The sequence below is a fragment of the Acanthochromis polyacanthus genome, chromosome 13, assembly GCF_021347895.1.
Source record: "Acanthochromis polyacanthus isolate Apoly-LR-REF ecotype Palm Island chromosome 13, KAUST_Apoly_ChrSc, whole genome shotgun sequence".
In the NCBI taxonomy this organism is placed as follows: domain Eukaryota; kingdom Metazoa; phylum Chordata; class Actinopteri; family Pomacentridae; genus Acanthochromis; species Acanthochromis polyacanthus.
Genome location: NC_067125.1, coordinates 23,171,578 through 23,185,217, shown reverse-complemented (window position 1 = coordinate 23,185,217; position 13,640 = coordinate 23,171,578). Strand labels below are relative to the sequence as shown.

Below are 13,640 nucleotides of genomic sequence, written 5' to 3'. Positions count from 1 at the left end.
AAATCTAGCATCTCAAAATATGAGAGCATTTTATTTAGAATTTGAGTAAATTACTGTTCAGACAGTATAAATACTATTTTTCTCTCTGTAGTAAAGTACACACAACCACAATCATAAGGAAGACGGCTAAATGGAAAGTTGTCATTGCTGATAAGACTGGCTGTTGGCACTCAGAGTGCTGTATGGAAGTATATTAATGGAAAGTAAAACTGGTAGGAAAAGTTGCACAAGCTAGAGTGATGCAGACAGCAGCCTTGAGAGGACTGTCAAGGAAAGTCGGATCAAAAACTTGGAAGAGCTTCACAAGGTGAGGATGGTGTCGGTGCATCAAGAGGTACTGAGCACAGACGTCTTCTGGAAAAAGCTACAACTGTCACATTCCTAATATCAAGACACTCCTGAACCAGAGACAATGTTAGATGCATCTTACCTGGAATGAGGAGATAAAGAACTGGACTGTTGCTAAATGGTCCATAGTCCTGTTTTTAGTTGAAAGTAAATTTAGCATTTCATTTGGAAATCAATGTCCTGGAGGAGTCTTGAGGAAGAATGGAGAAGCTCAGAATCCAGTGTGTTTGAAGTGCAGTGAGAAGATCCTGCAGTCTGTGACAATTTTTGATGCCACTTTGTCTGCTGGTGTTGGTCCATTGCCTTTTATTAAGACCAAAGTCACCGCAGCATCTACCAGGAGATTTCAGAAAACTTAATGCCTCCATCTGCAAGCTTTATGGAGATGCCAATTTCCTTTTCCCATAGTATTTAGTACCGACCTACAGTGCCAAAACTACCACCAAATGGTTAGCTGACCATCATATTACTGTGCTTGATTGTCCACCCAAATTCACCTGACCAGAACCCCACAGAATCCCAAATGGCATACTGTCAAGAGGAAGATAGCACCTGACCCAAAAATACAGAAGAGCTGAAGTGTGAACTCTCGGGACTCCAGAGCAGTCTCAACACAGTCATCCTACTAAGCATGGTGAAGGACCTAAGCTTCCTCAGGAAGTGGAGTCTGCTCTGTTCCTTCCTGTAGACAAACTCAGTGTAACATTTTAAGTTCAGTCTGTTTCCAAGTAAACAATGTGTTGTATCTGCAGTTGCCCCCAATAATGGTAGAAAGATTGTATGAGTCGGTGCATAAATGAATAATTTCCATTAAATAAGTGTGTCTTACATTTGCTAAAGCTAGCCTTGGCCAAAGCAAAGTCTTTCTCTGTGTTTGTTTCTCTTATCATATGCAATCTAAATGTGTTCTTTTTGCTTTGTTTTAGTGTCTTTACCAGAGGAATCACAACCCAAAGAAAAGTCTATAGCCTCTCGTCTGTCTGAGAAGTTCCGCGCTTCTCACAACTGTGAGAAAGACGACGACTTTCAGCCAGACAGGAAACGTATTCGCACTGCAGAGATCAAGGTAGCCCTGGGTGCTTCTTGTACACTGTTGTACACTTATACTATATTTACTGTATTTTGCATTTTACATCAATATATGCATTTGACTGATTAGCAATATGTGAAATGCTGAGTAATGTGCAGCCCACTGAAGTAAATTCCCTGTGTTTGGTTGTCAGAGCCGGAAAAAGCAGCGTCTGGAGCAGGGAGTCGTGTTCATAGATGATGAACCGGAGCAGGAAAATGAGCCAGCAGGTCCTCAGGATTGGAGTACAGAGACCAACAGCCAGGCACCTGGTTTACCCTCATCCTGCAGTGTGAGTAGACAAGGATACAGAGTAACTCCAGTTATTTGGCTGCACTGACACATGGGGGCAATGTTGTCCTTTTAGTTACGTTTTAAATACCGGTCTGTTGCTTTGGACCACCTCAGACATGAACAATGTGATTCAACTTTTTGTGTGTTACCTCTATCGTTTAGAGCCGGTCAGTGCTGGTCTCCAAGGCAATATTTTAACTTTTGTCTTCCTGCAGATAGTTGGAGCAAGTCATCTTATCCATAAAATTAAATAAATGACAATGTGTATTAAAAGATTTATACAGAGAATCGTCCTGTGAAGCCAGCATGAAGATGTTTTTTACTTGCAGTAAAAAAAATTTTTTTTAATGAGATCGATATAATTTTACATGGGTCATTCCAGGTGAAATGACCAGATATTCCTTGGGGGTGTTGCTGCACCATTTTCAAATTAGTCAAAAAGTGTAATGGTATAACTTAGGTATACCTAAGTTATAACTTAGGTATAGGTTCTTTTGCTTGTAACATGACATTGTACAATTAAATTTAACATGTTTAATCCCACTGCACTGATACTGTAAAATTCAACATTATTGTTGTTATTTTTAAATTAATCAATCATATACTACTACAGAGCTCCCTGAATTCAAGTTAGTACATGTAATTTGTATGTGTATGTTATAATTACATGCATGCATTGGGGCAACTGGGTGTCAACATGTCATTGCACTTTTTGAAGGTAGTCACCTTTAACAAATAACATTTCAAAAAGAACAAAACATAAATAATACTACCATTGGAATGACTGCTAATTGTATCCCAATTTAAAGTGCTGAAAAGCAAAAAAACGATTTTAACATTACCCATGCCATTTTGAGTAAGAATATCTCAGTAACTACAAATGTAACCCTGCTGCTTTTTTGTACAGTGATAGAAGACAGATGGAACTGTCTTGTAGAAAAATTTGGGGTCTCTGGTACCTGTCCCACACTGAGATTTTTGCCACCAAAAATAGCCAATTAAGAATCTCATCCAACTTTGGGAGCTCATATTTTCCAAACTGAGGTACCTAGAAAGCTCCAGTTTGCTAAGTTATCACACAAGTTTGTGTAGAATGGAACCCAGGGGTGTTAGAACACTTCTGTGCAGTATTTCTAGTACTTTTAAGGTCCCAAACCCCACTCGTGCGTAGGTTTTTCTTAATTTGTAGCATTTTTAGCACCCCCCCATGACCTGCAGAGTGTAGGGAAACACCTGAGGATGTTTGTGGGGCACTAGCTGCTACATGCAGAGGCCTTGTTTACCAACTCACAGCTCTCTGGTATGTCTAGAGGCTGAGAAATGACCACTTAAAGATGCAAAAAACGCTGGCGAGGCTTTTTATAGCCCAAATTCTGAAAATTTCAGACCCCCACAACTCAGAAACTATTTGAGCTACAGGCCTACAATTTTGCATAGAAAGTACTTTTGTGACTATCTAATGGCATGCACATTTAGGACTAATTTGAAAATGGTGCGGCAATCACCATCTGGTGAAACCACATGGAATGACCCACATGTAGTTTTACACATGTCTCCAAGATACAGAGAAAAAAAACAAAATAAACAGTAATACAAAATATCCTTGACATAGCAATCTCACTTGGTCTGAATATATGGATGGTACCTAATAGGGCTGGGCAGTATAGCTGAAAACATATTAGGACAACATGCCTCATTTCATTTGACAATTATCATTTTCAATGACAGATTTTTTAATAAAGTCCAGCAGAAAAAAAAGTTTACTTTAAACTTGATCACTTTACTTATAAAGGCACACAGGTAATGTTGTCAATATTAGCACAATAATAAAATATATGGATACACATTAAATCAATAATAATAATACATTTGATTTGTATAGCGCTTTTTGCAACACTCAAAGACACTTTACAGGTAAAATCAGCAAACATTAAAAGTAATGGAACATCATAAAACAAGTTCTAAAATATATTACAAAAATAAGTTTTTGTTATGTGTTAAAAACAGTTCTGAACAGGTGGGTCTTAATGAGTGATTTGAGGGTGGTCAGGTCTGTGCAGTTGCGGATGTGTTGCGGTAGGTAGTTCCAGAATGTGGTGGCAGACATGGAGAAAGCTTTGTCCCCCCAGGTGTGGTGCTTGGTTCTGAGCGGGGTGAGAGAAGGTTTGCAGTGGATGAACGAAGGCTGCGGGAGGGAGTGTGGAGCAAGTCTCTGAGGTATGGGGGCAGTAGAGGGAGTGTGGAGCAAGTCTCTGAGGTATGGGGGCAGTAGAGGGAGTGTGGAGCAGGTCTCTGAGGTATGGGGGGGCTTGGTTATGGAGGGCTTTGTGGGTCAGCAGGAGGACTGTGAACTGGATGACAGGGGTGATGTGTTCGTGGGAGCGGGAGTGGGTGAGGAGGTGGGCAGCAGAGTTCCGGATAAATTGAAGTTTATTGAGGACTTTTGAAGATGATCCTTAAAGAATGCTGTTGCAGTAGTTACTTTGGGATGTGATGAATGCACGGATGAGGGTTTCAGTAGCAGGGAAGGAGAGTGACTTACGGAGGCGTGCGATGTTCTTGAGGTGAAAGAAGGCGGTCCAGGTGATCTGATTGATGAGTTGTTGGAAGGTGAGGTTGCGGTGCACACGTAAAAAAAATTGCAGTGGAAAAGGGTACCATAATCTTTCGGTACCTTTGAGTGCACAGAAGGCAACCGGGGCGAAGTTGAGACATCTCGCTAAGTTGAAATGTTCTCAGTGACTGGCTGGATGAGGACTCCTCACTGGCCTTCACATGGCTAAGTACGACGGTCCATTGGAGCAGGCTGCTAGAAGTGTGTTGGCAAACACATGGACGTGGGTGTTTTTTTAAACGTGAGTAGGAGGTGATGAAGACTGGAGAACCACGGACCAGTGCACCATGGGAGATTTTTACGAAAGCCACTGGGTGAGTGGCAGAAAGTGAAGGGGCTCCTATAGGAAAGGGTGGGACATGCTGTTTATAAGCCAGGGTGGGTGTACATTTGGGAAAGTTCATACAACTGAACTTTGTGTTTCATTATGTGCTCTCATGATGGCCTGCATCTGATGCATTCATGTAAAATAATGTAACATTCTATTGAAGGACTTACAGGTATGGATGAAGTGTCTGTGGCTGGTATGTAGTGCTGTTGTTCAGTACTGACCCACAGTCCCTCCAGCAAGAATACGAAGTCCTAGCGCATTTGAATTAGAAGCAGAGTTTCTGCCATGAAAGTAATTTATTTTTGAAATAATCGGCATCAGTGGAAAATATCAACTGTGAGCATTCTTTATGCAAAGCAGTACTATGCAATACAGCCAGACTAAAGCACTGTTAATGCTATATGTTCATGATCTGCTGTTAGTGTTTCAATAAGCCATTACTATGAGCCACCTATCATCGACAATAATGACATTAATTTCACCTATGCTTCTCTTTCACTTACATGTCAAAGCATTGGTTTGACAAAGGTCCATACTGCCTTGCTGTTGCCAAGACACTTAAATGGAGCAGAGCCATCAGTGCAAATATTGGTTGTGATCTAAGGATTTATTGCACATTTTCAGTGTGATAAATGGCCGACACAAACACAGATTGGTTAACCTCCTTCGTAGAAAATGTCAAGAGAGTAGATTACAGCTGGCTTTGGTCTTTGTGGTTCCACTATGTTAGCAATGGTTTAGAATCACTATTCAGTATCACCACTGGGTGCCAGTATACTCCACCAAATTTACTCCAGGCCGTAGTTAAAATTTCAAACTAGTATAGGCCTAAAATGAGACATTGAACTTTTCAGGTATGTCACATAGGTTTTCATACAAATACTACGTTTTGAAACATATAAGAAACAGGTGTGAGTAGGTTTTGTATTCATGTGATAATTTTCATTTGTAAAATCTGGAAATCAGACAATTTCACAGTAAGAGCTTTTCCAAAACTTTTAGAGATTGATAAAATAGTATAGTACATACCTAAGTACATATTAATACCATACCTTTGGGCCTGAAAGCATCAGTTGGCAGTAATGTGGAAGGTAGAGGGCCATTCTGAAATGTTTGTTGCATAAAAATCTGTTCACATTTCAGGCTGCTAAAAAGTGCTAATCATTACAGAGAGAAATCCTAGCACACTTGAACAAGGAGACTGTTGTACATTAAATAGCCTGTCCTGTGACAAACACAGTTTTGTAAACTCTCACATTTTGACATCTGTGTCAGCTGTTGTTGATTTACAGTGGCAATTTTTTTGTTTTTGTGGATGAATAATAGTAGACCATTTTTACTGTTATTATTGCATTTAAGAGGCCATTTATATCTTGCCTGGGGACCAGACAGCCTTTATATTGTGTATTACAAGTACACATAAAGTCAGTCTGGAACTGCTCCATTGAACCAAATCTAGCCCAGAGGTGGGACCACCAATCACAGCTTGAATTGGAGAGAGCCAATTAGCGTAACACATGTGTGACGCAATCGCTAAGCGACCTAACAACTGCCTTTCCGCCATGATGTTTTGTAGTTTTAACAGCTTCCTTCGCCGTACAGGGGTCCTGAGGAAAATTTAAGCTCTCCCTTTCAACAGTGGAGGGCAGCATTACGCATTCTATCGTACAGCCTGCTGGAATTAAAAATACATCCTTTTTAAAAAGAAAAGCTTTAAGAGCTGCTTCTTGTTGAGGTTTTAAGGACAAATTCAGCCCGTGCAAAACAGAGAAAAGCGCACGAGAGAAACCTCGCTCTGTTGCGGTCGCCAACTCGGCCCTGAAGATGACGCATCGTTAACGCCCGCCTCTGGTGCTCTGATTGGTTCGGTCTGATCTGCTCGGAGCTTGAAAACCTGTCAAAATGTGTCAGTGGAGGAGGGCTAGACCGTATTCCCGTATATCCCTTATAACGGGAATACAGTCTAGCTAAGCTAGATTAATTTATATCTACATGAGTAGACAATGCATTATTTCTCAGTTAATGCAAAATAACAGCACAAAATAATAAATAAACTTTGGATTGAACATTGTTATTATGTTCATCATTGATCAAACCAGATAATCAGCTATTTTTTGACTAATATTATTGAAATATGACCAATGTGCTCAACTTAGCTTCTTTGGAGTTTTTGTTTTGTCCATCAATAAGTACTAAACACAAGGACAAACTGTTTACTGAAAGGCAGAAAATCCTCATGCTGAAAAAGCTGATCCTTTGCAAAGTAGGTATTTATGCTTGAGAATGGACAGCAACTACTGATTTATGATCACAATAGTTTCTGATTTATTTACTGAGTCCACAAATCAGCCATTTGACTGGCTGCTTGTCTTAGTTTATAATCATTGCAGTCACTGCATCAGATTTAGTTTGAAGGTACTAATAAACTGACACCTGAGAGTATTTTGAAGTTATGCTATGTCTAGAAAATTCTTGAAAGTTAGGGGCAAAGTTAAACATTTTTGCCACCTAAATGTTGATTTTGACAGCTCACGATATTCGTGACTAATCCCTTTCTTCTGTTAGTTTAATGGTTTGGTCTTATCATGAAAGTATAACGTCTCATGTGAACCTGTTTCTGCAGTCACAAGCAGCCAAACCAGGTACATCAAGCAACACCACATTCTTAAAAGGTTGTTTCTGGTGAATAATCTATGTTCAGGAGTTCTGTCCAGGTCCCAAACACCAGCAGGTTTCCCATAATCATTCAGACATTCTCAGCCATAGAATGCTGGCTGCTGCACAGCTCACAGGGTGGTTAAACTCTCACAACTGCGTCTTAACCTGCCACAGGTGTGTAGCTTGGATTTAGAGCTGTGGATGGTGGGAGGTGGAAAAAGAGGAGGAGGGAAAGTGAAGTCGAAAAAGCGCGTCCATCTCTGGTTTCCCTGCAGCTACATGACCCGGGCTCTTTTGTCCCGCGAGCGCTGACTGACGGCCTGAATGGGGCCCTTTGAAGCAAGCTCCAGTTTTAATTAAGAGGGTTTGCCTCGCCTGGGCCGCTGATCTGTGAAAGCCACGGGGATAAATATTGAATGGGGTTCACCCGCTGGTTACTGCGCCCGAGGGATAAACAGGTGCTTTGGAGGGCAGATATTTGCCAGGGCCCCAACCTGCTCAGTGTGGTCATATCGGGAGGAGGGGGTGTTGGGTGTCATGTCTTCCGAGGTATTGGCTATTGAAGCCCACCCTTATTGGAATGAATTCCAAGCTCTCGAAAGCTGTGGAATGAGGAGCAAATTGGCGTCCAGTGAGAGGCGCCAGTGATACCACCGCCTGCGGCCCCTCAGTGCCCTCTGACTGGCCCCCTGGAGTGTGAGATTTCCATCTCTCAGGTGTTGGCACTGAGTATAGCAACAGAAGCCTACCTGTGAATATTCTGAGGTGTTCAGTAACACCACTGACCTCTGTTCTGTCAATTCACGAAAGCTTTAGCCGCTGCATACACTTACACCTGGCAGTGTAGGTATACCAGGGAAACTGAGTACACCTGCACTAAGTAAACTTAGTATACCTGAAGAAACTTAGTAAAGCAAAAGAAACCCAAAGTACCCTTTCCCATACAATGTACCTGTAAATACTGAGTTACAAGAAAACGGGTCTTTCATGTAACATGCTGTTTGACAGACAAAGGAAGGGCATTGTCGTTGCTCCCGGCACCCAAGAAGCAACACCACTGGAATTGTTCTGCACTAAAAGAATCAGTATGTTCTCGATGCGAGCAGAGCTGGCGTCTCGTTTGCCCCTTTTGCCAGTTATCTACATTCCTTTCTTGGGGGTGTCTGCTCTGGGCTGTGGGGCCAGGCTTGAAACCTTGTTGTCCTGGCATCTCGGGAGGCAGCCGCGTAAAAGGATACTCTTGTGTCAGCTGTTTCCTGCTGCAGCTTTTGACAAGGGCCTCTATTCATCAGCAAGCCCTTCTACACTGCCCCAACCCACCCCCACTCCCCCCACCTGCCAATGAATAAGTAATTATTGGCCATCTTGGGGCAGGATATTTGGATGGCTCTATTTAATGTGGCAGCAGCAGGTAAGGTGATCGGGCCCAGGGCCCAGGCTGTGGAGCGTAACTGTTCCAGAGGAGAAAGGTAACCTGAACTGGTGTTGGGGCCCTGCAGCACCTCTGTTTATTTTTCACATGGGCTCAGGGCTCGTTATCCCTCTTAACTCTGAGAGGCGGCTCTTTAAGGGCTCTCTTTGGCCTACACTCCATCACACATTGTAATATTTGATGGGCAAACATGCTTGGAAAATCTGAGCTGCCGGGTAACCGGAGCCTCCAGTCTCTCATCACAAGTGCTACCTTCTGATCCTCATGATAAGTTGCCATAGAATGTGTGACATCACGTACCATTCATTCTTATGTAGAATCATTCAGGTAATTTGTAGAGGATTTCAGGATAAGCTTGTTTGTTGGACTACCGAGTTATATGTATTTGATACAAAGAATGGCAAACTCTTAAAAAATAAGCAGGCTACCTTTAACAAAAGATGATACCATGCAAGGTGTGCTTATCAATCTTGACCCTTGGGTGTTTAACAAGCCAGAATGCCACAATAGGTCTCCACAGTCCTACAAGTGCCTTTTGATACAAAACAAGAGATTGCCAACCTATTTCTAATATACTGACAATGATGAATGTGTAATTCTCCCAGCTTTTACCATTTTCATTTGTTCACACAGTGTGATTGTAATGGAGACACAGGACAGAGGCTTTCATTAAGATGTGATTCAAAGCAAGAATCTTTCTCAACAGTTGAAGTGCATCATATGAATAAACCATTCCTTCATAGAAAATGTAATATTACATTGCAGTATTACTATAGATCATTTTAAAGTTTACTTTCTGCAGGTGATAGTAGATTTTTTAATTTCTAAAATGACCAGGCTAGAAATTAAAGCAATGTAGCTGACTGATCATAGCACTTTAACACAGAGAAATCTGTATCCTATAAATCCATTACTGCTTAATGGTATACCATATTCAGAATTGCATAGTTTAAACATACGTACGTCTCACTGTATATGCTCGTAAAAGAACGCTGTGTAGTGAGTGTAAGTAATACTCTAGTAGCAAAACCTCTAGTGTATTGAACTGAACAACGGTCCTTTAAATTAATCACTTTTAGTCTTCATTTGCTTTAATTTTTCCTTATTTCGCCTGACAGACATTTGAGTCTGGACGTCATCTACCCAAATCTTTACTATGTTGGTATGATAATGTGATTTTACCAACTGAGATCCGTACTAGACCTTGTTTTGCTACAGAGCTAAACAATGTGAGGGGAATACTTAATTACAATTTTTCTGACAGATATTGTAGTCGCAGTCTGATTTGCACTATTTTTTTAAGTCACACCTCAGTTTGATATTTATTAAAAACATTTAAAACATTCAATTGAGCATTACTATGTGACACCATCAAAAGTGTGACAATCACATGCTAAGGACAGCATTCATTTGTGGCATTGACATGACACGTAAACCTTGAGTAAGACATGCTACAGAATCTCCAAGGTGCCCGCTGAATAATGAGAATAGGTTTTTGTTAGTTAACACATGGTGTGCATGCCTGAACCATGTAGTATACACTAATTAATGGGTATATACACCCTATGAAAGTTTTAGTCAACTCAAATGAAATTGAACTGAATTAATAGCTTCTAAATGTATACGGCACACTTGGAACCAACTCCAGACCTATTACCTGTACTCAACTTATGAAAAAATCACGAGGGATTAGTCCACACCTGAAATCCATGAAACAGCTTTTGAATTGCTCGTTAAGTACTTTTGGTACCTTGAAAAACAGGAGGCTTCATATTAATGATCTGTAATTCCTAAACTGTTATTACACTTAGTCTCAAATGAAAGCTGTTTGCACTTAGCCCATATTCATCATAGAACTGTAATGTCAATATGTTCCGATAAAAATAAAAACATAACTAATCTTGTTATTGTGGTTAATGTACAAAATGTACAGACCACACTGTATATTCGTGCGACATGCATAAAATACTGCAAGCACTACTACAAACAATATTCCTAATACATATGATACTACAGAGTATAGAATATTAAACTAAAAATTCTGGTTATGAGAAGCTGGCGACTATATAATATATTTGAACCACTTAATGCTCAAAGAGTACCCCACTTAAAAGAGCTCAACAAATAAGCTGGATGAGTTTCATAAGCGTTGCCAGCTACACTTTACCTGTGAGCAGGGGAAAAAAGAACCAACTACGTCACTGGACAGCCAATTATGAAGCAGCTAGATTTCCTCAGCTGCCACAATGGTGTCCTATCGTCTTACAGACCCAGAAAAGGTCACCTGGTGCAGAGTGTCAGGACACCTTATGTTTATACACAAAATCTTTCTGCTTCTTTGTGTGTTTTTCAAAGGACTAAACAGGACAGTATGTCAGACAGTGACTAATGCTGTGAGGACTTGGTGGCTTTTTGTATCATAATACATTGAAAAGCTTGACATCCAGAATATTAAGACAATTATGATGACAATGGAGAAGAAAATGCAGCTCTTATGCATGAGATAAAGCGAATTATTGAACATTTATTTGAAACCTTGCAACACATCAATGAAACTCCAGCATTAGAGTAAAACTATGAGAATTATGACTGTAATTTAACTGTAATTTCATTGAAGAATAAGACTGTTGGTCAGGCCTCAAAGATACAGCTGTAAACATTTACATATAGCCACACAAAGTCAGTCTAGAGTTTCCAATAACTCCTACAGCTCCTATTTTCTGTTTCTGGAATTATCGACACACATTTCTCACAAACAATCCTGCGTTTTGGTTCTTTCATTGATTTCTTATAGCTCTGGAAATGTGATCAAATCTGCTGGCTCAAAAATATACATAAAGCAACTTAAATTATCTGTTTTGGTGATGTCAAAATGTGATGTGATGTCTTGACCAAATTTTCTAAGTGGCATGGCCTCTTTGCTTCTCTTAACTTCTACAGTTGAGTACATCTGCTGACTTCTGTGAACCAGTCTTAATAGGGCCCATTTGATACGCTCATTATACTCAACCAAAAATGCTACAATAAAAAGATCAAAGAAGCTCACCACGAATCTATAAAATAGCTAATCTTTGACTTGAACAAGTCAAGAAAGTCACTTGGAGCCATTTCAAAGCAGATCCCAAAATCATCTGTGCAAGAACTGTTTGTATGTATAAAGTGTATGGTACAGTTGTGTCACTGCCACAATCAGGAAGAAAACACAAGCTTTAACCTGCTGCTGAGACAGTCGGTCAGGATGATCAAGAGTCAACCAAGATTCACCAAAAAAAAACAGGTCTGCAATTAATTAGATGCTGTTGGAGCACAGGTGTCACCAACACTTGTTGACTTGAATGAAGTTTGCTGGTCGAAGTACACAAAGTAAATGGTACCATGAAGAAGAAGGATTGCCTAGACGTTCTTCAGGATACCATAGCATCAGCATGGCCTTGACAACGTTTGGTGTCTCAGCAAGACAGTGACCCCAAACACATCAAAAGGGTTAAGAAATGGCTATACCAGGCTAGAATTAAGGGTTTAGTTTGTCCTTCCCAAAGTCCTGACTTGAACCCCTTCGACATCCTGTGGACTGTGATGAAGAAACAAGTCTGTATCAGAAAGCCAACAAATTTAATTAAAATGCACCAGTTTTGTCAAAAGGAGTGGTCAAAGATCTGTCCAGAAGCTTGCCAGAAGCTTGTGGATGGCTACCAAAAGCACCTAGTTGAGCTCAAAATGACCAAGGAACAGCAAACCAAATATTAGCAAACCGAATATTTTCTGACAAAGACGCATTTGTTTTAATTAATAGACTTAACGGCACTAGCATTATATTACCGATATCTGGGACTCAACTGCAGCATGTACTGAGATGTTGAAATCAAGCTGGGAATAAGATGAGATAGGATAAACTTTATTGATCTTTCAGCAGGGAAGTTAACATTTTACAGCAGCTGGATACAGACAAGGCAGAAAGAAGCACAAGAATTGCAAAAAGTACAATAGGGCTAAAAAATAAAGATGTAAAAATAAAAAAGGTCTCACAGAGACGGTATACCAGGCAAATCTACATATAGATAACTACAGTTATGATATGGTGAGTTCACATATGGATATGTACACATGCGAAATGATGAATTTACATATGTACAAGTATGACATGGAGGATAGTGTTCCCACAATTCTCTTATTGCAGTCAAAAAACGTCAAATACCAGTGGTTAATTTCTCAGTATTTTTGTTTTCTCTGTCCAGGATCCTGAACCCTGTTCACGCTGCCCATGTGCTTCAGCTAAAGACGGTGTGAAGGACAAAGACAAAGATGGCAGTAAAAAGATTCCTAAGATCTTCTTCGGCACTCGTACACATAAACAGATAACTCAGATCACCCATGAGTTGAAGCGCACTGTTTACTCCCATGTGCCCATGACCATCTTATCCAGTAGAGATCACACCTGTGTCAACCAGGAAGTGGCGCCTCACTCCAACCGCAATGAGCGATGCAAAGATCTGCTGGACGCCAAAGATGTGAGGATGAGCATTTAAGCACTTGCACACACACACTTTCAGAGACTCAGTAAATCTGTTTTAAACTGAGACCGTAATGTCATCTGCATAGCAATGAAAAGATACATGGTGCCATTGGAGACAGTGATGATAAAATTGTACTTATGATTTAACCTTGCGGTACATCGCAGGCAACTTCACTTGTAGTAGATAAGTACTTACTTGACCGCAGGAGTTCTTCTTCAAAGACAAGAATATAAACAACTAAGTGCAGTACCCTTGATGTCAATCCAGGATTCCAGATGTTGCATTAAAACGGCATGGTCAGCTGTGTCCAAAACTGTACTTAAGTCTAAAAGAATTAAAATGGTTGTTTTAATGCTTTTAAAATTAGATCATTAGATACC

The 13,640-nt window shown here is 40.4% G+C and overlaps 1 protein-coding gene across 2 annotated transcripts in view; it reads left to right on the top strand.

Moving 5' to 3' along the window:
* Nucleotides 1–13,640, top strand: part of brip1 (BRCA1 interacting helicase 1) — a 54,091-nt gene that overhangs the window by 3,125 nt on the left and 37,326 nt on the right. For both annotated transcript variants that reach the window (XM_022195631.2, XM_022195630.2), the window contains exons 5-7: nucleotides 1,275–1,414; nucleotides 1,572–1,709; nucleotides 12,982–13,254. In XM_022195631.2, coding sequence (XP_022051323.2) covers nucleotides 1,275–1,414; nucleotides 1,572–1,709; nucleotides 12,982–13,254 — 551 coding nt within the window. The remainder of the gene's footprint in view (nucleotides 1–1,274; nucleotides 1,415–1,571; nucleotides 1,710–12,981; nucleotides 13,255–13,640) is intronic.